This window comes from Cuculus canorus, chromosome 1, assembly GCF_017976375.1.
Source record: "Cuculus canorus isolate bCucCan1 chromosome 1, bCucCan1.pri, whole genome shotgun sequence".
Classification (NCBI taxonomy): Eukaryota; Metazoa; Chordata; class Aves; order Cuculiformes; family Cuculidae; genus Cuculus; species Cuculus canorus.
Window position 1 is genome coordinate 94896238 of NC_071401.1, and position 25052 is coordinate 94921289.

General features: G+C 37.0%; 1 protein-coding gene across 1 annotated transcript in view; it reads right to left on the bottom strand.

The window, feature by feature from the left end:
- DYRK1A (dual specificity tyrosine phosphorylation regulated kinase 1A) overlaps positions 1-25052 on the bottom strand; it is a 96066-nt gene that overhangs the window by 56040 nt on the left and 14974 nt on the right. The window contains 1 exon segment of the mRNA XM_054067992.1: positions 8774-8852. Within this exon segment, the coding sequence (XP_053923967.1) occupies positions 8774-8783 (10 nt within the window). The 5' untranslated portion in view covers positions 8784-8852.

The following is a 25052-nucleotide window of genomic DNA, read 5'->3' on the forward strand; positions in this document are numbered from 1 at the left end:
TAAATAAGCTTATCTAATACATATAAGACAATGCTCCATATCTACATGAAGATAGCACTTACCAATTTTATATTCAACCTGACTCACAGAGAAGGCCGTAATCAACTACTTCCAAGAGAAGTTAGTCAGAATTCATTAATACAACAGGTGAAATTATATATATATATTACTAATATTTTAAAAGTTTGCAGTCTCAGTTCAAGCCACTGAGACATATCCAGTGGCCCTGAAGGACCATCAAGATGGATCAAAATCCTACTACATATAAGCTAGCCTTTAAAAAAGAATCCATCAAAATATGGTTGCATTCATCCTACTTCTTTGGCTTTGACTACTGCTGCTGCCTGTACAGGGATCTTCATGTATTTTTGCCAGAAACGGTTATTTATTCCTGTGGAACAGTGAGAAAACCCTGAGGAACTGTGGATTATAATCACTGTATCACAAACGCTTCTTCTCTACTCAAATTTCTTACTGCCTACATAACCAGGTAAAACATCACTTGTGTCCACAAACTAGGCAAGAATGACATTAACTTCACCCTCCTTTGCAAACACAACCCTTCTACTACATTTCCTGGCAGTGCCTATCTATCTATCTATCTATCTATCTATCTATCTATCTATCTATCTATCTATCTATCCTTCTACATTACATTTCAGAGGTAGTGTAAACAAGTGGCAAGTGCACTCCAAGGTACTGACCCCTAAAACGCAAGATGCACAAATACGAAAATTCTCTGTGATGTTAGTGAAGACACTGTGAGACAAAGTAAGCGTTGGGTGGCATACCAAAGTTTAGATTGGATTTTCTGTCCATACATAAAGTGGATTCAATAAGATAATGAAATAGAATTCAGGAATACACAGAAAAAGGAACCTGTTAGAACAACTAGAATTAACTAGTACAGGCAGAACTTAACGAATCGCTTTGTTAGGAAAACACAGGCACCAACAGATTTTTATGGGGGAGGACTAAATGAAGAACAAACCTCTCTTCTATCTCTGCAATAAAACACCTGCCACCTGTTTCACCTTTATAGGAAATATATTCAACAGCTGTCTCTATCTGCAATGTACGAAAATCTAGATCTTCAAAAGATATTTAGGTATTTAACCTAGCAGAATGTCAACAGGAGTTAGATCCAAATATCAATGAAGTGCTGGGTCTCAGAAATAAACCTTCAGAATATCACTTTGGTTGGTCAATACATGTTGTGCTGTGTATTACCCATTATTGCCAGGATAACTGAAAGGTCAAAACTGCAAATTTGGTGTCTCACCACTGCTCAGGAAAACAAGTTGTTTCTTTCTCTCTAATCTAATCATTGTTCATAACAACTTATCAACAGAAACTTATTTTTGAGAACAGCATCAAGATGAAAATCTGAAAACTGAAACATTCTCAGTTCTACGATATTGTCCAAGTTTAATTACGTTCCTACTACAGAAGGTTTAACTAGATCCACTTAGACCATGCCTGAATTGCATCTAGCAACATAAAATGGCTGACAAGTATGTCTTTAAGTTATCTTATGGACATATCCAAGCTAAAAAGCATGGACAGTTGACTGCATACTAAGACACGGAAACTATTGTAAAATGCAATCAGAGGAACACTTACTCCCCTACATATAACCAGGCAAAAAACTCCATCATCAAGTCTTAGTGTATTTTATGTTGCTTTGACAAGCTGGTAATATACGGGCTTGTCATACTAGTCAGGCATCAAGCTAGGAGAACGCTTGGCCACCACTGTCTGAAATAGCTTTTAATATAAACATATTAAAAACCATATATCAAGGGATGCATTGAACTGAATAGGAAACAGTAGTCTGACCAGAAACAGAGAAATAACAGTTTTTAAGAAGTCAGAATGTCCAATTTCAGCAAGATTTATGAACATTTGCATAGTTCTTGCATCCTACCTGCCTGATGAAGTAGTATCAACAGAATTCCTACCAAGATCTATGAAGTACTCCGGACTGGCTGTTGAGCCACCCATCCTATGGTCTCATTCTCCATATCTAAAAACCTAATCCCAAAAGTATATAACTGGTTAGGGATGGAGGGGATTTACATCTAACTGCATGATTTATAAGATAGGATGCCTCCTACCAACATTTACTCCTCTGCTTATTCTACATAGGATATGCTAAGGAACTGAAGTGGTGCATATGTTTAAGTTAAGCCAATATTAAGCTTGTTTAGTGCTAGGGCTGGTCAAAACTAATGAATTAAGTTATTCTGTCTCCACAGATAGCAAATGCAAATAAAGCTGTTGCTGTGTGCAATGAACGATTTTCACCCTAGACTGTACTTTGGGAATGCAAGACTTCAGATGTGATTCTTAGAAAGCTGTGAGGAGCAAGCTTCAAACTAGCATTGGTCATTGCTGAGTTCAAGGGAAGAAGCTTCCTTCAGACATAAAGAATGGCCTCTCCGAAGAAGGACAGGGCCAAGACTCCCTTCAAAGCCCACCCCCAACTCCTAACTTCACTCAAAATATCTCCCAATCCAGGCAAACAGTATCATCACTCTGTGAACACAGTTTGCTACTAAAAGCAGACAAAATAGGACAAAAAGAAAAAAACTGTCTGCTACACAATGATGCATAAGACAGAACACGAATGCCAGCAAACACCTGGGCTAGCAAGTTAACATGATATAGCACAACGCCAAGACTATATAAGCAGCTCTAAACGCAGTCTAGCCATCCTATTACTGCATTACCCAAGAGAACCTTTACTTTTCATTCACAGACTGCAAACACTGACACCACAGGGGCTTTTTATTACAGCTGCTCATTTGATGACTTTAAGGGCTATAAGACTCTATCTTTGTAGTGTTATGTTCATTGTAGACCTCGGCCATTCTCAGTGGACTGACCAATAATTCTAGAGATGTATAATATTTTTCATAATAGTTAAGATTATAAGTCTTGATCTGAATTTGATTTTTTTGTTCAAAATGAAATTTTTCTCAAGCCTAAGTGAGTCTTTGCTTAGAAACAGGTAATAGAAATAAATTTCAGCCTCACAGCAGAAATGCTGTTCATTAAAAAGAAGGTCTACTGTTCATTAAAAAGAAATGTCCTTGTCACTTAATACTTTGTTGAAAGTTAACTCAAAGTTTTTAGGAGAACCACACAAATCAGGACACAAAACAGAAATTACTTTTCTGAAATATTAAAACCATAGACATATATCCTTAAGATACTTTTATTTAAGGATTAGGCATCAATGTAATGGCTTTGAAACTGTAAATCTCCTGTGACTCTTCCATCTCCTGATGGTCCCCTGAGCTGACATCGCAACTCCATCAACACAGAAATAGGAGATCTGGCTACAGTAGCTGGAACCCTGTGTTTCCTCCTCCGCACTCTGGAAGGAACAAACTGCTGTTGATTACTGCCACCCAATACCTACCTAAGCTCCATAGAACACTCTTATGAACAGCCTAAGAAAGAGTATTTCCATTACTTTTGCTGCAAAACATGAATGAAACTTGACAGTCAGACAACTACTAACAGGGCTTTCTACAGGAATTTATACCTCTCTCTCTTAAGAGGAAGCTAATTAAATAAAAACACAGGCCACTCAAGATTTTCTGGTGCAGATGCTTCACTTTATTCCTGAATAAATAAGTTCTATACTTCCATGCCAAACAAAACCCTGGAACAGGGTTTTTTGTCATTTGTGTCATCTTAGATAAGGACTGAGGCTGAAAACTTAAACCTCCAATATCACAGGTACCAAGAATTTTTGGAGGAGGGGAAAAAAAATCCCTTTTCTTTTAAATAGGCAACTTCTTTTTAAATATGGATGCACGAATCTAACTTTAGCTGTCCAGGTTTTCATATTTTTGATCTCAAATACAGAAAGTAGAGCATTAATCTAGTCTCTTGACTTCAAGGTTATCATTCATTGAGGTCAATGACTCCATCTCTGAAAAGCAGAACTTCCACTTTCAATATGATAACTGTTGCCCTTCAGTAAGCAATTGTGTTCAATTTGTTCCTGACTGCTTTCTCACAACTGGTGACAAAAAACTAGCAGGCAGGAAGACTTCACAAACAATTCCTGCAAAGAGAGTTATCTATGAAAAATAGTGGTTAACCCTAAAAGCATTCTTATTCATGCGAAGTGCCCAATAGCTATCTAGGTTTTAAACTTCGACTACTAATGAGCAATCCTGTTTCTTACGTTATTTTCTTGGTATCTTCTGTTTATGTTAAACTTCTGTTTATCTGCTCAGCCAAGACCTGAATATCCAACAAAAACTGCCTGTAATGATACAGTCAAACACATGAACAAGTTACTGATGGACAGAATCGGACTAACTGGAATCAAAGTCGCCAACCAGAAACAAAACTGGAACCAGCTGATACCATTTGGTATACCATTGGTTTTATGCCAACAACATGTATCTCACAAAAGACACTCAATATATGCAATGACTTAAGTGGAACCATAGACAGTATAGTCATTATTTCCACAATATACAGGTAAGTGATAAAAAGGTGATGCCTCAATACATTTCTAGAAGTAAAGTAGTTCTCAACAAACTAGTTTGAAGGCATATCAGCAGATGTGATATAATGTAATACTGAAGAACTTCAAAATACAGAGCAGCAATACTGGACACAGTTTCTTCTGACTACAGAGTAGCAGTGGTGGGTTTTTTGCTTTGCTTTTAGGTTGGTTTTGTTTTGTTTTTATTGCTTACACATATAAAACACAGGGTCAACAAAATCAGTTGCTAAAATGTAAGGAATATGAGACATGAGAGACGTGGCCCAATTCTAAATTTTCATTCTACTCTTACGTAAAATTAACACCTGAACACTTGCAAGACTATAAACTCAACCTAATCCAAGAAATTCCCAGAAGTCTCCACTCCACATTTGTTATATTTTAATAAGCAATACAGCTGGGGGTAAGGGGGGAAGCCCACTACCTATGCAAGCATTTACTACTTCATTGTTCTTGCACTATACTTATTGTGTAGCACTGGAATGGGTTTTTTTGCTTTTCCAAACACTAACAATATTTCTTGAAGTTAAGAGCAATATGATGACTTCCAATGTTTCATCAAACTTGAATTTACCATCTTCACATTTTATATCACTTGCTTAGTTCTCAAAATCTCTGGTGCAGTTAATGTATTTTCATGATGAAGAAAATAATTTGATATATTATTTTGATTTGTTTTCTACATTCTAATCTACCCATGAAAATGTGCATGTGTTAATAAATTCTACCACACAATTAACGATAAAATAACAACACTGCACTTCATTTTAATGATTGTACATGATCAAACCTCTGGATCAGTCTACATAGGCATCAGAACCAGACAAAGATACTACAGTATTTGTATACTACATATGTCTATTTAAGGTGTAACTGATAATAGTTACTCTGTTTCCATGCTGCCCTTAGTATGCAGCCATGTCCCACACAATGTTGTTCAATGGTCTAGTGGGAGATCTAAATCAGGAAGAAGTATCTGTTGTGTTTTAATATAAAGTGCATCATCATCATCAAAAAGCAGTTCAGGACATACAACCTCTTTTTCCCTCCCTTCTGCTTCCAAGAACAATACTTCAGCAGTATTTGCTACCAGTTAATCTCCTCTGAGAAGATCAGCATATGGTGTTAAGAAATGTATCCTTCAAGAACTTGGGATCTTTCTGGAACTTGTACTTTTGGTTGAGTAGATCTATACTGGTCTCTTATGCTCTCAACTGAGATAAGAGTCCTTTCCTTACAAAGGTTATAAGGAAAGGCAAGAAGCCTTAAGCGCTTCAAAAGCTTCAAGATCAGACAACCAATTACTTGTACTTATATATTCCTAGGCTGCAACTAACTTAAAAAAATCTAAGCCCAAACCAGAAAGTTCTTTGTTATAAAACCAATCTGTTTTTTATAAGGTAAGAGGAGGAAAAAAATAACAACCAACTACACAGTCATACCCTGCTGAGCAGGTGCAGGACATGATGTAGCAATCACTTTGGAAACACGAACTTTGAAGCACAAGACAAATCCTTGCTCATAAGTACATAGTGCAATCCCAAATTTGATACTACTACAACATAAGAAGTAAACACTTGCTGACATGATTATCAGCATAATAATTACAGCCATAATAGTAGTAACAGCATTGGCATTTATGATTCCTTTCTTTCATAAAATGTCCTGGAGAGACTGACTTTTCAAAAAATTAAAAAAGAAAAATTCACATTCTGATCTTTTTTTTTTTTTAAATCACAAACCACACTCTAAGGCATTAACTAGTTGAAAAAGCTTTGCTTTTTGCAATGTTTCACAGAAAAGCATTATAGATCCTACGAAATCTACAAGTTAACAAGATAGACAAAAAGCAATTATTGAAAACCTTTCAGTCCTAAACAGTATCCCAAAGAGCCCTTCTCTGTATGTGTCCTACACATCATAGGTGCTAATAATAGGGCAAAAAGAGAATTCAGACATGCTGCAAATTTTTTTTCCTGGGCAGTCAAGTGGGAAAATGAGATTACATATCACCATTTCCTCATATTTTCACTTTAAGCAGCGGACTTCAATACATTTCCATGTTTTCAGCTTAAGCACTGATCTAAAATTCAAGTAGTCCAAGGTAGAAAAAGTGAAAGCATTCTCTTCCTCAAGAGGATGGCTTCCCTCAGTTATGCTGTGGTTAATTTTAGGGTTTTAGAGAAGGACAGTTTCCAGTGAAATGAAGTGATCCCCATTATAACAAAGAATTTATTTACCCCATGGAAGCTTTCACCCAAAGGTAGCTTAGACATTACCAGGCATCTCTGATCAGTCAGCCACACCAGTTACCCTCAGAAGCCAAGCCTTGTCGAAAATGCAGAAGCACCATCCTCAATAACCACAAAACCTTTCCATTTCTGGCCTGAGTTCTCACCAGCTACTTTCAACTTGCGAAAGATAGCAGCAGAGTCATCACACAAGTCTTGCTGTTACTCCACTAGAAAATAACGACAGTACTTTTTTTTTTTTCATTTTAAGGTATGCAAATCATGCTTATTTTCAGAAGCTCGGCATACTAATATTGGCTCTCCTAATAGCCAATAATAGAAAGCTGCAAATAAACCTTATTTGTCCAACTTCCCAACTTATATGATACGTGAAAAGCCTGCAAGTTTTTTTCAAGATACCACTGTTTTTCACTTTGTATTTATCATGGGACTTCTAAATAAAGAATTTGGGCTTTAGAAGACAGAACTACTACTTAAAATTCAAAACACTGTATATGTTTCTATTCTTTAACCTCCTAATTCTACAGTGTCCCTTCCTAAGAAATCCTGACCAAAACTGAAAGTGCTTAAATTTTACATCCGATTAATATGAAACTTGATTCTCCCAAACAGTATCTTTCCTTTCAGTTGTGGGATGAATACTTTTAATGCTTTCAAACCACCTTCTCAACATTTAAGTTAAGCTATATTTTAACCTATACCACAACACATAAATGACCTACAGTGCAATCAACTGCAGTGACTGCTTATTAGACAGAGCTTCACAAATTTGTCAGGACATCGAAAGATGTAATTTTAAGACTTTGCATTTTGAGAGAGATAGAGACACTATTTCTCTCTATATATATATTTAAAACAAACTAAACATCCCTTTGGAAGATTTTATTTTTCTCCCCTTCTTTGCTCCACCTGATTTTGGAATTCTTTAGACTCAGTTGTACTTGAACTATGAACACACAACTTACAAATGTTCAAATTAAATGAACGAATGCTTAGTTTTCACAGAACGAAATATCCACTTACAGCATCTTGGCCTTAATCCAACATACTCCATGTAAATATACCCTGTAAAGCTGTTTATGCATGAACAGCTGATGCAACTGAAAACTGTCCATCAGGAGATGATCTGCACGCATACATAAATCGATCTAGCTTTTTTCCCAGCACCAAGGATTCATGGCGTTTAGAGCTGAACAAGCAAATGAAAGATCTGTTTCACACGTACTTCACTATTACAGGCCTCAAAATGTGAGACACAGAACTGTTCATTGCTTAAATAAGGGCATGTGGGTACAAGAAACTACACCAATCCTCCTGTACAACCTAGATTTTATTCTACTGCTAATAATATTAAACGTATTTCCAGCAAAACAGTATCACTAAAGATAAGCCATTTAATCTGCAAACATACTTGGCATTTAGAGTATTTTGATTAGCAAAAAATCGAAGAATTTCCTAATGATCAATTTTAAGAATGGCTAGTGACTTAAAAGATGTTCAAAGATCCTGCCCTCAGTTCTTGAGAAATCTTACAGTAATTTGACATAAGCATGTGACAAGGCATAATGAACTCTTAGCTATTAACAGGCTACGCTGTCTTTCAGATGGATTCATAACATTTCTTTAACAGAAAGTTAATGAATTATTGAAGTACTGTGTCACTAAGCAGGTGACATACATCCACCTGCAACTGGGGTGCATTAAAGAGGGGCTATAACAAACAAAATGACTAAAAGCGGTACACTTCATTAACATCTTTAGAAGCAAACCCTTTTTTTGCATAAAACTTTGGAAACAATATTTGCATTCAATTAAACTATTTTCTTCCTGTAGAAGCTTCAAAGGGCAAAGGAAGATTTCCAAATTCTTAAATATCCTGTTAAGGCTGGAATGAAATAATTTGTGGGGTACAGACAATGCAATAGAAACAAAAAGTAGATCAAGAACAAAGATTATCCCTTTTAACAGCCCTTGAAAATAAGATCACCTGTATGCATCGTCTTCTTTCAAGTCTCATATCATCCTGCGGGGGTGTGGGGGCAGGGGGAGTCCAGCAGCAAACAACACTGCAAAATGAAGAAAAAAAGAAATGTAAATATACACTAATAATATACCTGAAAGAAAACATTAAACCTCCATTTGAAGTTGAGAGGGCTTCTAGGCTTAGATCTTTGTAGGTGGGGATACAAGGGAAAAGCAATGATGCGACTAAAATATGAAATTTGTCTGCGGAAGGGATACAAATGAAGAGAATTTCGCCATGGCAGAGCAAGAGTAACACCAAATGAAAATATGCTCAGGAAAATAAAATCATAACTTGATCTCATAACTTGAGATACAGTGACATGAATTTCTAGGAAGAGGTCTCTAACAAAAGTTAAAAAAGAAAACAACAGTGCAATAATGAGAAAAAAACCAAAACCCAGCCTAAACCAAACAAAAAATCTCACCCAACCCAAAACATAACACCGAACAACTATCCAATCCCCAGTCAAAATATTTTTCAATCACTGGTTTTCACATGTTTTTCAATGAAATATCATTGGTACACTACAATCTATGAATTATATCAAAACCATTTACAAATTACTGAGAATTTTAGAGAACCTCTGCAAATTACCCAACAGCTCAAATTGTTGAGTCCAGATTATTACTAAACATCTCCTGATATATAGAAATCAAAAAAAAAAGTGTCTAGCCTAAAAAGGACTTAGATACTGCAATCTGAGCAGAAACATTGCAGTTCACTCTATTCCTTCATCAACAACGGCTGCTTAAGCACTGCACAGATCCTAAGCCCGGACAGCTCTTCTGCCACCATGCTGGCTTCTTCCTTCTGACAGCAGTGAGACACATACACAGACATACACATAAAAGGAGTGGTAGGAAGAGAAAGAATTACTTATGGGATACATGTAGGTGTATATGTTGCAGTGGTTCCACTGTTATTTTATCAGCAGATGACTTCTTGTTGTCATGCCATCAAAAGAGGGAAGCAGCCAACAAAACTGGTCATGCAATATCACGAGTGAACAGCCTTAGTTTTTCACTACTGAAGTTCCACGAAGACCTAGGATGTCACTGCCACATCCACGGTAGCCATGAACTTGGCAAGGCTCATGATTACTGCCTAAGGCTACACAAAATCCTACAAACTAGGCACTCGCATGCCTATATCACTTCGATATGGATAAAAGATTCAGTCTGATATGTATTCTAAGTGTATACATCAAATAGACAGGCACAGTGTCTTGCACTAAGCTGTCCCCTTAAACTCAGCAGAGGCAGTCACTTGTATTCAAGAACAAGAAGAAAGGAAGGAAGAACGAACTCTTCCCTCTTCACACTAAATAGTCTCTGGATTTAAACAAACAGTAGAAGTCCTGGAGCACCAGATATGTCCAGTCTACATAAGTAACTTAAAAAGCTACAGAGCTATAGTCCTGTTTTCTGAAAGCTCTCTCTGGCCAAGACACTTTTTAAAATTGCTTTATCTATGGAGTCTAAGATTATAAAAAGCCTTTTCCAGTGCTGGCTGCAAGGACTGAAGTGCTTAGGACTGAAGTGCTTAGGGACATGGTTTAGGGAGTGTTAGGAATGGTTGGACTCGATGATCCAATGGGTCCTTTCCAACCTTGTGATTCTGTGATTCTGTGACTGAAGGCATCACTTTTTTGTATTTACCACTTTGCAGGCATCACCTCTCATTTACACCAGTACAAGGCCAGTTTCAATACCGAGCTAGCTTAGTTCAAACTATCAACAAACATCATTTGAGCAAAGCTAGCTGATTTTCAGCCAAAATGGATTGTAGAGTGTTCATACACTGTCTTCTGACATTTATACAATGGGCATGGGAAGCTCCAAAAGCATCACATTAGCACATCTCTGGCGTTTTACAACATCCTCTTGTTGTATCAAACTGACCACAATGCTAGCAACAGACAGCATGTCGTGGGCAACCACAATCAATTCTATTCCAAACCATAAGAGGAAGAAATCAGTTGATAAAAAACAACTACCCAATACACACAGAGACTACAAAATTATAGCTACAGAACTTGAAATCGCACAATTCATTTTGTAAAAGCAGCAAAGCAATTTCAAACATATGTGTGCAGCTATGCTTTCACTGATTGGAAATTAATCTAGAGTACTTTAAGATCACTTACAATACTAACTCTGAAAAAGTATTTATCTTGCACAGAATTCACAAAGGTCTAAGAAAGGAGAAACCAAACTGTGAAAGGTATCACACACAAACCTGAATTATTTTATAATTTAGAAGACAACACAAGAGCTACCAGCAATAAGAAAGAGTTGCTGATATAAAGTCATTAACATTTTATCAACAGGGAATCAATACATCCATCTCCTTCATAGCTAAACAGCAAAACACATCCATCACAAACGAATGTGTTTCTTCAGTCTCCTTACAACTCTCCAACAATTATCACTTCCGTGGAATTAAGATCTGGATTAGAAATGCAGGTGTCTATTGCAGCACTGTATTCGAAGAGGGGCACCACAACATAAAAATTAATTTCTAAAAAGTGGAGAAGAAAGACAATGAGTTCCTGTGCTGGCAACAGCACCACAGGCACACAACGTAAACCTGTAACATTTTATTTTTTTTTTTCTAATAGATACAGCCAAATTGCATACAATAGCTGCAGGGGAAACACATTAAACTCAATAACTGACTGTCTTCTGTTGTGCCTCTGCATTGCCAAGTTCTTAAAACCAAAAGGGCCTTTTACACAGCCTGTACAAGGGCTTCCTGGTTTAGATAATAAATTGACGATAAGAGGAGGCAAGAACAAATCCCACTCATTGCACAGTCTGCAAGATCATTATTAGAAGAATCCCCATAGTAATAACATTTACTGGGCTTCAAGAACCCAGTTTGATCTACTTACTGGTATAGAACAGAAATGAATTGAAATAAAGGAGTTGGGGAAGGAAGAGACAACAAGAAAGGTGCTGAAAAGCAAATAATTAGAAGTGGTATAGCAAACAAAAGAATAAAAGCTGAAGTCTTTCATTTAAACAAAGAATGCAGCTCTTAGAAATCAACTGTGTAGGGAGCTACAAGGCTAAAACTTTACTTCATGCTTTTATTTCCTATTTTAATTACTGTTGCTCTTCATCCTTCCTACCCACACAATGCTCCTCTGATCTCCTCAAAATACCAATAATGGGATTACCCTTCCAAAGCCACTCCACATTCATGAATAATTTCAAGTGTAGAGTTCAGCTTTACTACAAAATGTTTGGTTAAATAAGCACATTTTAACCCAGGTTTAACTCCACCACATTATAAAGATGGCGACTGTGAAAAACAAAGCTTTCACATTTCTGACTTCTCCTTCTACCATAAACCTAATTTGCGTGCTAGCCTCTTTAAGAACTAGTGTTTTATTCCACTGGATTCTTTAAAGAGCATCCACTCATTCCTTCAAAACTCAATAGATTCACTGTGAATCCAAGTTGGTTTCCCAGCAATCATATATATAAAACCCTAAAAGCTAAAGTGCAAAACCCATTACTAACATCTTTCTGAAGAAGCTTCATCGTGCTCCCCCATTTCTGGAGTATGATGGATATTAATATGACCGAGTTTTTGCAAACAGGGACAATTTTAGTATATATTAGCACAATAGGAAGCCAATTCAGCTGAACTGAGAAGCAGCAGAGCAGAAACACTATTTTTTAAAAACTGTTAAAATTTCATACGCTTTTGAATGTACATAAGTCATGCTGCATATCTATAATTTACTTCATATAACAGGTTTTTATTACAGAATCTTTCATAGTCTATGCAATTCTATCCAATGCAAGTTTGAAAAGTGTTGAAGGCAACTACCATAAACACCTTTAAAGAAAGGCCACGTTTTCACTACAATTTTGCTTTAATTTTAAGCACATATGAAAAATTCTTTCCATGATGTATTTAAATAAGAGTTTTCAGAATATCAACACTAGCACACCCAAGAGTTTGAATTGGAAGACAAGTCTGCTAGGGAAGGTTTTACTTTTCACATTTTACTAATTAAAACATATAGCACACATTTATTTTCCTTATTCAGTATCAGTACATTATGAGATTCAATATGGCACCTTTTGTAAAAAAATGAAATATTCTGCTAACTAATCACAACAAAGTTCTGAAAAGTTTTTCCTCTATGATAAAGTTATTTTCTAATTTCTAAAGTCACACTCATGAAGTACCAGAGAAATCTCTGCATATCTCATGACTACACACATCGCTTTCAGAGACGAACATAATTTAGGTCACTGACCTTCAGCAAATGCAAGCAGGCCTGTTGCTAGCAACATAAAATATAAATACTTGCTTGGAAGTAACAATATTTATTTGTGGACTAGGAAAATTATCCTGAGCAATACACCATTACACTGAGATTCTAAACATACTAGAATATAATGGATCTAGACATACATAAATCTATACAATAGTAATTTCTTAAGCTGTTGTTATTCTGCATCTCAACAGACTACTCCTGGAACTGTGCACAGACAACCAATGACATTACTTGACATAAGACACACAGGGCAAAAGACTCACCATGTACTCTAGATTTTGTGTATTAATTAAAATACTACATAATAAAATGTGAAGTACAACCAATGTGCTGGAATTTAAAATCAATCTCACAGGGTGCTAGCAATTGTCCACTTCCAGGACTAGCTTCCAGAGAGATACAACTAAGAAATTTTAAAAAAATCAGTTTTTTCCTAGTGTCTGGTAAAAATCAAAAGTGTTTAGATTAAACACACATATAAATTAACATACACCTGAAAACAAAACATATGTGCATATTAGGACAACAGATGCTATGCTATGCTACGCTATGCTAATAATTCAGGAGAATTAAACAGAAAAAAAAAGAAAAATCAGACTACTTCATACAGCCAACATACAAAACAGAATTCAGCACAACATCTTAGGTCCACCCACAAAATCATATGCATAAAATTGAAAGTAGATATGGTGTTAGCATGAAAATCCAATATATCCCTCCACTTTTTTGGTCACCTGCATGTTTCTGTATCCAATAGCCAATATACTGAGCACAGCAGACATGAATACACGTAATTCATTCTCAGCATCACATTTAGCACGTTCCCAAAGAAGCCATAGATCCCCGTCTCCAGGCTTTACTTCTTAGGTACAATGGAAAAACTATTAGCTGACTTTTCACTGAAACAGACAGCAACTACATCAAGACTATCTTTACTTTTTAAAAGTCAGAATTCAATAATACCAATAATCAGTTTAGTTTGCATATTTCACAGAACTAGGAGCACAGTCAACTTCACATCTCAGTTCACCCCATGCTTAAGAAAGGGAATTTTAAAATTTTGGGAAATGGGCATTTTTGTACATGACTGGTTGCCATGTCAGGGTGAAAAGGCAATAATCAGAACTGTGTTTATACTTCAATTCACCCTGAGAGTCTGTAATACACTTTGTACTCCCAATGAGTTTTAAAAGCACACTGTTGAACTAGAAGACTATGCTAGTTTCTACATCAACATTTGCACAATGCTTATCAAATAACTGCATCTAAAATAAAACACTCTACCATCATTTTTCTTGTATACTGTAAAATTATTTTCAGTGTTCCACTTCCTCTAGGAAGAATACACTGTGAATGACTAGTTTCACTCTTCTAAATTTACAACGTGTGAGGCAAGAACCCATCCTTTAAGTGTGAAAGCATGTAAAAGCAGCTTTACTGACATCATTGAAGTTTCTCACCCAAATTCAAATCTTGCAAAGGCAGAACTCCAGCTGCAGTGGAGCAAGAATTTCTTTTCAGCATCAGCACTGCTTAAGCAGCCTGTATCCTTTCCACCACTACCTGCCTGGCTGAGACAATGCTACTATTACAGGGTCACTCAAACTGCACTGAGGAAGCGAACCAGGTGGAAAAATGGGGAGCAGGAACACTGTTTTTTTTTATCATGTATCAGTCCTCTAATCTAGTCCACTACAGATGCAGAGCAGCCTGGCAGCAGGAACAAACAGCTGGGACAAAAAGGGTCTTCTTAGGCCAGTATTAGCATCAAAATACTAAACACTGAAATGCACCTAATTTTATCACAGGAAGACCTACAATGCTGTCACACCAACATTAATTCAGTAAGACTTCAGAGTGCAATCTGGATCTCTGAAATACCTCATTTATAACACACAGGTTTTTTAAAACTATCCTTTTTATGAGAAAAAATGCAAAACTTCTAAAAAATTCACTGCTTTCCTTGTACGTGAAGGAACAGTGAAAAACTTACACTTGACCCATACAGCCAGACAACTTGGGATTTGTTTTCTAAATATTTATTTGTTCACATGAATAAAGCTTATGGTTTTATGAAGAACTGAACGGATACAATTTGGGGGGGGTCAGGGGAAATAGAGAGGAAAACAACCCATGCTTACGCTAATAGAAAAAAGTTCAAATGTTTCAGATTTTTTAGATAATTTCTGTATGCTTCTTTTCCTATTAATTGACTAAAAATATTAATTTTAGAAGCACAAAATTAAAATATTTTTTCAGCATACTGACCATATAAAGAATCACAAATTAGAGGGAGTAGTGGGTGTCTTGTCCCCCACACACTTAATAGTGTCAAACAAAACAGATGTGGTTACATTTTAACTGGTTTGGAACAGCGAAGTCAGGCCACTGTTATTTACATTCCTCCCAATCCCCATCCAAAAGAAGCAAAGAGATGCTACAGCAAGAGTTGCCCATCACCTGGAATATCAGCTAAAACATCTACAACTGTTGGATGGCACTGAACTCTTACAGCCACGCAGTTCCTTCTGTACTTTTAAAGGCCTCACTGAGCATAAATGCAATTACTAAGGAGTCCTTTTTAGATAACCCTTGAAAATAATTCCACCTCAAATTCACATAAACATGAAGACAACAGAATTCCAGGAAACGTCACGAAATCCAGATATTTTTCAATTATTTCTACATCATCTCACAAACACAGATGTACGTAACGATCTGATTCTTTTTCATGTTAACACATGCAACCTCTCTGTGACTTCCTTAAAAGGTGACACCTGATAAGCAACTATATTTTTAAGAAATAGAGCCATTTTAGTCACATTAAACATTAATTACAGGATGCAAATAAAGCCGTATTTCAAACAGACTAGTAAACTAGTTTATCCAGAGTAATTTGCTCTCACATTTATGAAATGCTTTTCAGAGCTGAGATTTTTATACAGATGTCCTCAAAAAGATTGATCATTTCATTTACAAAACCTGTTTCTGTTCCTTGTGGTTGGAGAAAGAACTTTAAAAATGCAAAGCAAAACATGCTACGATATATTTGAATTCATCAGTTTAGAACCTTAGATCTAAAAAGTCTCAAGAGAGTATAACCTTCCTACTTCTCTCTCATTTTTTTTTTCAGCCATAAAGCAAGCAAGCAAACAGAGAACTAAAGGATGCCTAGAATTTGCACAGAAAGTGGCCAAACACCACTCAATTTACAGGTTTTCACTACAATCTTGGTATTACTACAGCTTACTGTTCTTTCAACTTAGTGGTCACTAACCACTACTCCCATTCTTTGTTGTGCCCTTTTATTTGAAAAAAACACTCTCCACTTCTAAGAGACCTGGCAAGAGAGGGCACTCAGATGCAGCTACTTCAACTTCTTATATTTATAATGGACTAGTTCGGACAACACTTTTAGTGCTCTTCAGACAAGCAATGCCTACTGAAATGCTTTTACCTCTTAGAAATGGCAAGAGCTCAGACACACATTACACACTCGTATAAACACACACAAACTACATGTACATATGGGAGGTTGCTCTTCCTTGAAAGTACAGATTATTTTAATTGCTATGCCTTTATACTGATTAAAACATAAAATCTTATTTTTCAGCAGGCAAAGATAACAGTTTCTATCCAAAGGTTTGCTAAAACAGTCATTAAAAAGGGGAAAAAGGAAAAGAATTCCAAGAAATTGAAGAAAATAAAACGAGCATCTCAATGGTACAGTATTTTCACAGCTACCAGGATTTTAAACAAAACGTTATGACACATGCAAAAGACTTCAACTTTCTAAGTGACCTACCTTTTTTAAATTCAGGTGTTACAAGGTTACTGTTTCCTCCTTTTAAATGTCTGCTTTTTCTTTTCCCCTTTCAATTCTGCCCTGAAGCATGATAAATGCCATATCACACTGCAATATTCATGTAACTGGAACCAGAAATTAATAAACTCATAGGTTATTACTTTTCAGTATACGTGACTGTAACACAATTGATCAAAACCAAAAATCTCACTCAGACCACAAAAAGCACTGTTACAAAACCACTTCATATACTTATACAGGTTCCCGGGAAATGTTTCGTAAAACTGCTACCATGATGCCTAAATGAGACTACTCCATTTCAACTTTGGCACTACATAGTTCCAACATTGCTTTCCAAGACAATCTGAAGTTACATATTTCAAGCAAATTTGTAACAATCTAGAGGCTTGTTGTCCTGATACAGTAGTACCTTTAATCTTGAATGCTTCCAAGCATGCATAACTGTGAGTTACTGGCTGGCTCTGTAAATAGATGGTGCTTATTTATGGCTTTGGGCAAGTGGCTCATTCCCACCATACACTGGTTTGTGTGCCTTTTTAAATACTTCACCTTTTCGAACACAACATAGACTAACTGCTGTTTAATTGATTCCCATATGACAGCTCTCCCTGATAATTGCAATGCCACAACCTACATTTATCTTTCATTCTTCAGAAGATTGAGACTGGATAGGCATACACACAACAAGGTAGTCTCTGATCTTATGTTAACCATGTGCCTACTCTTAAACTAGACTTCATGAGCCAGCAGTGTGCCCAGGTGGCCAAGAAGGCCAATGGCATCTTGGCTTGTATCAGAAACGGCATGACCAGTAAGTCCAGGGAGGTTATTCTCCCTCTGTACTCGGCACTGGTGAGACCACACCTTGAATACTGTGTTCAGTTCTGGACCCCTCACCACAAGAAGGATGTTGAGGCTCTGGAGCGTGTCCAGAGAAGAGCAACGAAGCTGGTGAAGGGGCTGGAGAACAAGTCTTACGAGGAGCGGCTGAGAGAGCTGGGGTTGTTTAGCCTGGAGAAGAGGAGGCTGAGGGGAGACCTTATTACTCTCTACAACTACCTAAAAGGAGGTTGTGGAGAGGAGGGAGCTGGCCTCTTCTCCCAAGTGACAGGGGACAGGACAAGAGGGAATGGCCTGAAGCTCCGCCAGGGGAGGTTCAGGTTGGATATCAGAAAAAAATTCTTCACAGAAAGAGTCATTGGGCACTGGAACAGGCTGCCCAGGGAGGTGGTCGAGTCGCCTTCCCTGGAGGTGTTTAAAGAACGGGTGGATGAAGTGCTGAGGGACATGGTTTAGGGAGCGTTAGGAATGGTTGGACTCGATGATCCAGTGGGTCCTTTCCAACCTGGTGATTCTGTGATTCACTCCAACAATCCCCATATATCTTCTGCCAAAACAGGTATATTTCTGACACAAAATGCAATAACGGAGAATTACTGCTGATACCGCTTCCACTTTAACATGGTAAGCCAGATTTAACTGCCTGAGCTTCTGGTTAGGCTGAAAACGTGAAGCCTACCTACCTCCACCTTGTATCCAAAGAAACTAAATGAAACTATTTTCGTTTTCAAACATCAGAATTCTCCTTAATGCATCAATCAGAATCACCTACTTCGATAGGTTTTTCTGGGGACACTTATTCAGAGATGCTTCTGAGCTGCTGCACCTAAAGGAACAGGAAAATGAAGTCACTTCTTCAGTTACAAATAAATACTGCTATCCTCATAGAAACCCTGCAGAACTGTAAACCTCCTTAAGACTTCTCTAAAAAAAAAAAAAATTCTCTAGCCCTCCTAAATCAATCAACGAGTTAGCCAAATAATAAATCTTTCCAACAAGACTCCAGCCACAACATCATTCTGATGCTAAATGCATCAGTCACTAGGAAAAAAATATTAAAATGACTGTATCTAGAGCACAGTCATTTTAAAAACCTGCCACAGAGGATGGCCTCAGCTCTAAGCTTTCTCCTTTTTTTTTAAATTTCTCTCAGGGAAACAGACAAAACACCTGTCTTATCATTAGGTGATTATTTTTATGCACAAGTTCACACGCTACACATTTATATGAAAATAGTCAAGCTCAGTACTTCAGAAATAGGGTACACGCTGCCTCTCCAGAAAGGCAACGGAAAGAGACTGATTTAGCACGTTGACAGCAGCAACCAAAGCAGTTTTGGCTCACAAATGGCTACTCCTAAAAGTTAACTCCAAACACACTCTTCAAAGTGGAAGGATATCCTTTTTCTCTATTTGCACAACTCAAAGTACATTATTCTTCTTTTTCTACATATCCCGAGCATAATACTAAAATGGAATATGGAATAGCCATGCAAGTATACTAAATGGGGACATAACCACAACTTAAGTTGACTTACAGAACTCAGATTTGCCTTTTAATCAGATCTATCAATGTTAAAAGGTGCTTGAAGGGAATTATAGGATTACTTGTAGGGTTTTAGGATACTGACAAAGTAATTGGGACCGTAAGTTCACAGCTGGGAAAAAGAAGTTAAAAGCTGCATAAAGGAAAAGAGGAGGAACCCCATATTTCCAAAACTACATATGCCACAATTGCTCTTCCAGCTCTTTTTAACTTGGAAACAAAAAAAAAAAAAAAAAAAAAAAACAAAAAAACACAACAATCTGCAGCTTTTGCCAGACATGTCAGTACAGAAACACCATGTTTAAAAATCTTGTTCAACGTGCTTTCAAACATCAGTTCATATGAAGTACAGTAGCTTTGAAAATTGACAGTGGTGCAGTTCAGGCTTCATGCTAACCAGATGCGTTCAAAATTGATGGTGAATTAAAGTAGGACTCCTTGGGCTCCAGTTCCCCAAAAGCCTAAGCTGACTTCAATTTGCCTGCTGTGTTCCCACCCACGCTCCTCCTTGCCCTTAAACACTCAGTGCAGGCCCATTCGCTTGCACCACGTCTGGCACCTGCCTCAGTCTCGCTGAGTCAGTTCTGCAATTTAGCATGATGTAAAATATTCACCTTTTTTGATCAGTTTTCTGCTGACATTGCACAGCTCCAGAGCCCCAGTCTGACTTTCAGCTTAAAAATCTACACAGTAAATAAGAACCTAATTGTTCTTTTCAGTGCATGCATACAGCTAATGCATTTATATTCTGCATAATACTACTTGATCACAGAGAACTTTATTTGCATTTTTGTGCAGTCTTTGATGTTCTGGACCTTTGAAACTGACAGTTCCTACATCAGGGCCAAGAGTCCAAATACTGATACTGCAAGGGAGGAAGCCACACTCTAGGACTGTGTTGGGGTAATAAACAGGGAATTCGTCTCATTGTGTCAGCCATTGTGTGACACAAATGGTAATCCTGGCCAAAGAAGCTCACTGTCTAAACAGACCAGTTTGCCCACAGAATGACAAAAGCAGAGGGCTCACAAACTTTAACTATCCGTCATATGGATTGCTGTACAGGCTAACAATAAAATACAACAGAAGTGAAGAGCAACCTAGCTACAGTATTTCCAATGGTTTTTGCTAAACTGCCACAGAGCACCTTGCAGGCCACAGCCAACATGTGGGTTGATATTGATAGTAATAGACCCCACCTCTACTTCAAGAATACAAGTGAAATGTTTACAGACTTTTCTATATATAGTTTGTGTCTGTCATAATAGTCTACATAAATAAATTTGAAGTAATAAATTTAATCAAGCACGCCAACTACAAACTTCTCTGATGTTGGAGAGCAAAATGAACAAAAAAGACTTTTCACCACAGTAAAACCCAGCATCCTTATCATTCATCTGCTCTCAATGTGCCAGCCTAAGTATATATAGAGATTTTCACAATATGCTTTACATCCTAATTCAGGCTCAGGTTGACCAACGTAACAGTAGAAGAGAAATCCTGAATCCTAAAGCAAAAATAATTCTTTTCTGGATTACTGCAGCAATCACACATGGGACGTTTTTATTTTACGAGATCCCAATTTAGAGAATCTAAGGAAATACACAGTTTTCAAAATTCAAGACACCTCTAGCACAAGCACAAAAGTACCTATTTCTTAGGAAATGCACTTCACTACACACAATCAAAAAGATTTCAAAAAAATACCATGAAGTATTTGTATTTCAACATAAAAGACACACAATTTATCATATTACATCCTTCAGAAATTTAACTTAATTTCACTATAAAAAGTTCACCAGTTAATGTTAAAAGTCCCTTAACAAAAGAGTGACTAGAATATAACAGCACTGATAAAAAGTATTCTATGTTCCATCTAAACTCTTCTATGCTCTCTCCACTTTATTTGCATATCATTCCTAATGTGGTGATTATGCTACATTTCCATAATTCACATAATATCCTTACACTAAGAAAATAAAATGTTATCCAGGAGCCATTTCCTGTAAAATGCATAAACACTGATTAAATCCCAGAAAGTTTCTTTTTCATATTACCTTAAGGTAAGAACCCTAATCACTTGATTGGAGAGTCATCTTTCCTTTTCCCTCCGTCCCATAATTCCTTAGTTCTTTTTTGAAAAACAGTACAGATTACATAGGACTCAAGGATAGTGGACACGAATATCTGAAAAGCCAGGTGATCTAAGTATTGTCACTGTAATCGAACAATGTGAGTTTGGATTCTCTCCATCTAAGGAGACTAACAGACTAAACTACCAGGAAGGGCAGCAACCCTTCTCCATCTTTCCCAACTCTAAGGTACAGAGTTGTGCCCCCTGTCTTGGAAAGCTTCAGCACTCACACTAATTATATGGTAAAACAAATCAACTCAGCAATCCAATGAAGAACTGTTCAGGTCTCTGTGTCACGTTTATTTCCTGAAAGGTTAGTAAACTGAACTGTCTCAGCAAATAGTAAGAAAAACCTAAAGATAGAACAAAAAGGCTAACACAGGCTTTTTTGTGCCAGAAAAATGTTGCTAGTTCAGTTTATGCCACACAACTTCCTACCAAGCATATGCCTTCACAAGCTGACCAAACTCAGGGCTACTACTTATAAGAAAAGAGCAAGTCACAGAGATGACGCTCACCTTCCTGGCACTCCTCCACCTCAAGATGAAATAGTTTAGGTAGCTAAATTGGCAATAAAGGCTCTACCTTTACTTACATCATGAAGGGTTTGTGCTTAGCTTCTTCAGCTGGCCCAACGTGCAAAGACAAAGCAAAATTGCCAATGAAGAGAACTTGCAACTAGGCTTAACCAAGTGAGAAAGTGGACACAGACAGTGTCTCATGATCCAATTTAGACTGCAGTCAAACAGCCATGTCATATTCCCCTCCAGCATCCAGGCACCAATGAGGTATGGGTTACAATAATGAGTCCATTTGCGGCCCTAGCTTAAATCCTCTGTCTTGTAAACCATCTTTGAAGGAGGAAACTAATGTAACTCTCATATCATACTCATGAGGTTATCTTCAATGCATATAACATCACAAGGCACTCGAACCTATGGGAAGGTCTCCAAAGCAGATGAACCAAAAAAACGTACAAATGTTTTTTCCCCTTCTTTGTTCCTTCAACGTAGTAGATTAATACATGGATAAATAAAGATGCCATATTTTCCACACATCATTCACTCCAGAACTACAATCTTAACATTTCTCAGAACACAGATCACTGTCAGCTCCAAAAAAATTTTAACAAAATATGAATCATTCTAATATATTATTTTTTAACTTAATATAATTCAGCATGGTTTTACGTTCCATCTGTAGTCGATTTACCATGGCCTTACTCCCTGGTTAAGGAACCACTGACCTAGAAAACTCTCACTGAAGGAGATAAATTAAAAAACTTCAGTAAATTCTCACATAATCTAGATATGACGTCCAAATACCTATGTCTTCAGATTTACAACTCCGAGTCCTTCTTTTATTATCTTGTTACCCCTCACCCCTACTGTTCAGAATAATGTTGAAGCAAATCTTGGTATACCACAAGATACTACCAAGAGAGGTGGCAAGCAGCAAAATTTTCCTGAGTTTTAAGTGGTATCATAATCTGTTAAGAAGAATCCAAACACCCCATTCAAGTCACATACCCATGTGGATGCATGCACAAACGCTGGGAGAAGAGCCAGTACAGACAGTGGGTACACATCAACTAACAAATGCTTTACTGGGGTACATTTATGATCATACTGAATACAGATTTTATCAAACATTCATGCCAGCTCTATACTTCTAGAAAATATGGTTACAGGTAGCTCACTGGAGACTCCAGAACACTTGTTCTGCCGACAAAATGATTGCCTTTTCTGCTATAAATTTAAAAAGAAAAACAAACAAACAAACAAAAACCACAAAACGCAACAACAAAACCAAGAACTGGACCAAAAACGTCACACCATTAAGCCCAGAACATACTCGTCATAATCTAACATGATCTTCTACACAACTTTGAGAATTTCATACAGTAATTCCTCATCAAATCTTCATCAATGTAGGAAATACTCAACAAAAAGATCTAATCATTTAAAGCCTTCAAAGACCCCAAAACCATGATACTCTTTCATCAAGTGAAATGGACTGCAAATCACTATTAAAACTCTTATTATTTCCTGCTTATCAATATGGAAGACAAGGACTTTCTGGTGTGGAAAAGGTTTGAAGAATCTTACAAGATGCTGCTGATTACCTGCTGGTAAGATATCTCAATCTGAATTTGATGACTAAGAGTTCAAATTCACAATCATGTTTACAAGTTACCTTTTGTCAGCTTATCCTCAGTAACTGACCACATACCCACCTACAAACACACACACACCTTTAGCCCACAACAAACATGAGAGACTTTATTTTCACTCAGACAACAGAAAAAGGTTAAGGCTAAGAATGAAGTATTACATGATTGCTAAGTCAATCTAATCATATGATGCTGAAAAAAAATTGGGGGAAGAGGAGGGCTGCTCTTCCCACATTCCTCACTGTTCAAGCACAAATATACCCAAAAGAAAATCACCTTTTTACAGGTTTGCTTACTGGCTTTCTCACATACACAGATGATGCCAAATTATTTGAATAAATATGTTATTTTTTTGATGTACTATAGGTTTTAAAGAACTTGGGGAAATTTTTTTTAAGTAACTATGTTTTGATATGGTCCTCGATGTGTAGTCCAAGCTTTGTCTGTCAACATGGGATAGTGTTGTCTTGAATCCCTTTTTGAGTATAGTCACTATGGAGATGTATGGAATTCATTTTTCAATATTCTCTGATATCAGCCATAAGACAAAAGTCAAAAAGACATCACTCATCAAGCTAAAAACCCAGGAAAATTCTCTGTAATAGAGACCTTTTGAATTAATTTAGTCTAACTAGACTTTTATGAGGCCAAACAGAAAAAGTAGAACCTTTCAGAGAGTTAACATGACTTTCATCAAGCCCAGCATCCCAATACAGAGTATAAACTGATCAATCATGCTCTCCAAGTTATCTGTCATTTGTTCAAGAAGCAGACATTGCACTAAAATTCTTGACAAAATTATCCATTTAAGTAATTCTAGGACATGCTCAGCTCATACAACTTTCTGATTATTTATCAGTATATCCGCCAGCGTAAGAACTCGCCAAGATTCTGACCAGGAGTCTGGTTTCCTGTAGCACTTTTTTTTTTCCTGATAAAAATTCCTGAAGTGATTTTAATAAGGCAAGTTACAGGAAGGAAATGAGGACAAATTAGTAAGGCTTTCAAACACTGACCTTACAGACCTCCAAACAGTCCTCAAAATCTTCCTATGTCTGAGGTATCCCGAAAATAAAAAGGCAAGAAAATCTTTAGTGTCCCACCGACGTCCTTGCAGACTACAAAGAATAGCTCGCTAGATAGAAAGACTCCAAAACAAAGCCACTTTTCCAGTAGATTTTCTTCAATTTTTCTACTAATGTTCCTGAAGTGGCGTATCTCATGTTACGACGCGCTGCGCTTTTTAAGACAGATTGCTGCAGAAAGATACCTTTGATATAGACCTGCTCTTTTTCCTGTTTTGTGAAAGAGCTCAACAAGAAGGTCATGAGCATGATCTGACACACTCCATGGATGATGCCACAGCAGAGGTACCCTAAGGTAGCCTTAAGAAGAATACAACTTTTCTAGACATCTGAAATAGCA